General features: G+C 49.2%; 2 protein-coding genes across 2 annotated transcripts; both read left to right on the top strand.

Annotated features, from left to right (window-relative positions):
• Positions 1-61: 61 nt before the first annotated feature.
• PPTG_12528 (hypothetical protein) lies at positions 62-1,101 on the top strand (the record flags this gene model as incomplete). The annotated part of the gene is made up of 3 exons (XM_008908568.1): positions 62-79; positions 153-276; positions 350-1,101. The coding sequence occupies 3 exons, from the start codon at positions 62-64 to the stop codon at positions 1,099-1,101; spliced, it is 894 nt and encodes a 297-aa protein (XP_008906816.1).
• A 194-nt stretch (positions 1,102-1,295) lies between these two features.
• Positions 1,296-1,589, top strand: PPTG_23122 (hypothetical protein; the record flags this gene model as incomplete). The annotated part of the gene is made up of 2 exons (XM_008908567.1): positions 1,296-1,369; positions 1,451-1,589. 2 exons carry the CDS (start codon positions 1,296-1,298, stop codon positions 1,587-1,589), a joined length of 213 nt encoding a protein of 70 aa, XP_008906815.1.
• Positions 1,590-1,817: the final 228 nt, after the last annotated feature.

Raw genomic sequence — 1,817 nt, 5'->3', positions numbered from 1 at the left:
CCAGCATAATTCAGGGCGTGTCGCCACACGACACAACCTTTGAAAGTGGCTGAAGACGAGGATGAAGCTAGCTCATATGGTATGAACCTTTATGCAATCTTCTGCAATTGATGATCAACTCAATAACGTGTACTGCTGCTTGAATTTTGTAGCTTCATCACCTCAAACTCGGCGCCGATGATACCCAAACCAACATTGAGAGGCAGCAGAGCGAACGCCAGCAAGATGCCATACTGGATGAAGAAACAAAAGAAGACAGTCTGTGTCTCAATGAAGGTTCGTAAGAGCTCGTATATACAAGATAATGGAGCTGGACTAAGTTGTACAAACTGTTTGATTTGTGTTTTAGAACCTTGCAGTGTTGTCGACGATTCAAGTGGATCTGTGGATCACGCTGCGCTTGATTCTGACGCGGAAGACGACGAGGGGACTGCATGGAATGACCACGAACTGTCGGATGACTATGACTTGGATGACGGCCTCGATGAAGACGGGCCACCTCAACCAGACCTACTCTTTGATGATTCGCTGTTGGATTTAGCGGGAGGAGTTGAACAACTGGCATCGGGTAACATGTCGAACGATCTCTGCAGGGGCATGGCAAAGACTGGTTGGCATCCGTTAGAGAAACAGACGCCCTATGAGTATTTAATAGAGCCTTATGAACCTCGGCCTGCTTCTGCAATGCCAGACGACTACCCACACTTGTATGACGGACCGTATGGACCTACGGAGGGAGCCTTGCGGGCCGTAGGCACAACGTTAGGCGCATACTTGGTTTTTTGCCCAACCTACGCTTTGGGACGATATTGCCAAAGCAAGCAATGCCTATTTCGCGGAGAAGATTCAAGAAAGATAGGAAGGCCAATACAACAAGCAAGTGGCACGGGCGTTGAAACCCTCAACGTTTTGGCCCAAGGAGCGTGGGTAAATTCGACTGGAACTAGAGAGGACTGCGGATGTGACCTGTGCGTATTTATGGGGCTGCTGGCGGCTCGCACGATTCCCCCCAAACAAAGAAAAGCTCGAACATCGCTGGAAAACGGCGGACGAAGGTCCCACGGTGCTGTTTCGGGCTGTTCATGGTGCGGGATCGGTTGATGCATATATCGTACAACCTGCACTTCAGCTCCAATAGTGATGAGTGCGCTCAAATGGATAAAGCTTGGAAGATCCGGCCCGTTTGTGATGTTTCGACACGGCGATTCCAGCACGGCTACCTTCTTTCTCCTACCATGTCTTTTGACGAGGCTATGCTGCCATCCAGATCAAGCTTCAACCGAATGTGAGGCTTTATGAAGAATAAATCTCACAAGTGGGGCACGAAGCTATTTATGATGTGCTACTCCACCAAAGCCTACTGCAGTCGGTAAGTGACGAGTGTTCCATCAGGAGCACTCGTGCTTTTTTGTGTCTAAGTTGTCTTAACATGCACCGGACATACCGACAGAACTACGAACATGTATGGAAGGTTCAAAGTTTACTTAGGTGCCAATGAAGCGCTGACAGACTACAAGTCGGGCCCAGCAGCAGTCATCCGCAACTTCGGCGAGGTGTTTGTGTCAATGGCTCAGGATCTTGAGCTATGAGACTTGTGGTTACAGACCGATTTTACACTTCGGTGGCGTTGGCAGTGCAGGTGCTGATTATGGGGTTCTACACGGTCGCAACGGTGGAAACAGATCGGTTGGGGTTACTAGTGTCCGTTGTTGGCGAAAAGAAAAAAGAGGTGAAATGAAGAAAAATTACTCAAGAATCGACCAGCCCACATCGAACGTGGCACATTCGAAGTGACAAAGCACAAGCAGATTCCCCGG

The sequence above is a fragment of the Phytophthora parasitica genome (assembly GCF_000247585.1).
Source record: "Phytophthora parasitica INRA-310 unplaced genomic scaffold supercont2.30, whole genome shotgun sequence".
NCBI classification, from domain to species: domain Eukaryota; phylum Oomycota; class Peronosporomycetes; order Peronosporales; family Peronosporaceae; genus Phytophthora; species Phytophthora nicotianae.
The sequence above is the reverse complement of the archived record's forward strand: the minus strand, read 5'-3'. Positions and strand labels throughout refer to the sequence as shown.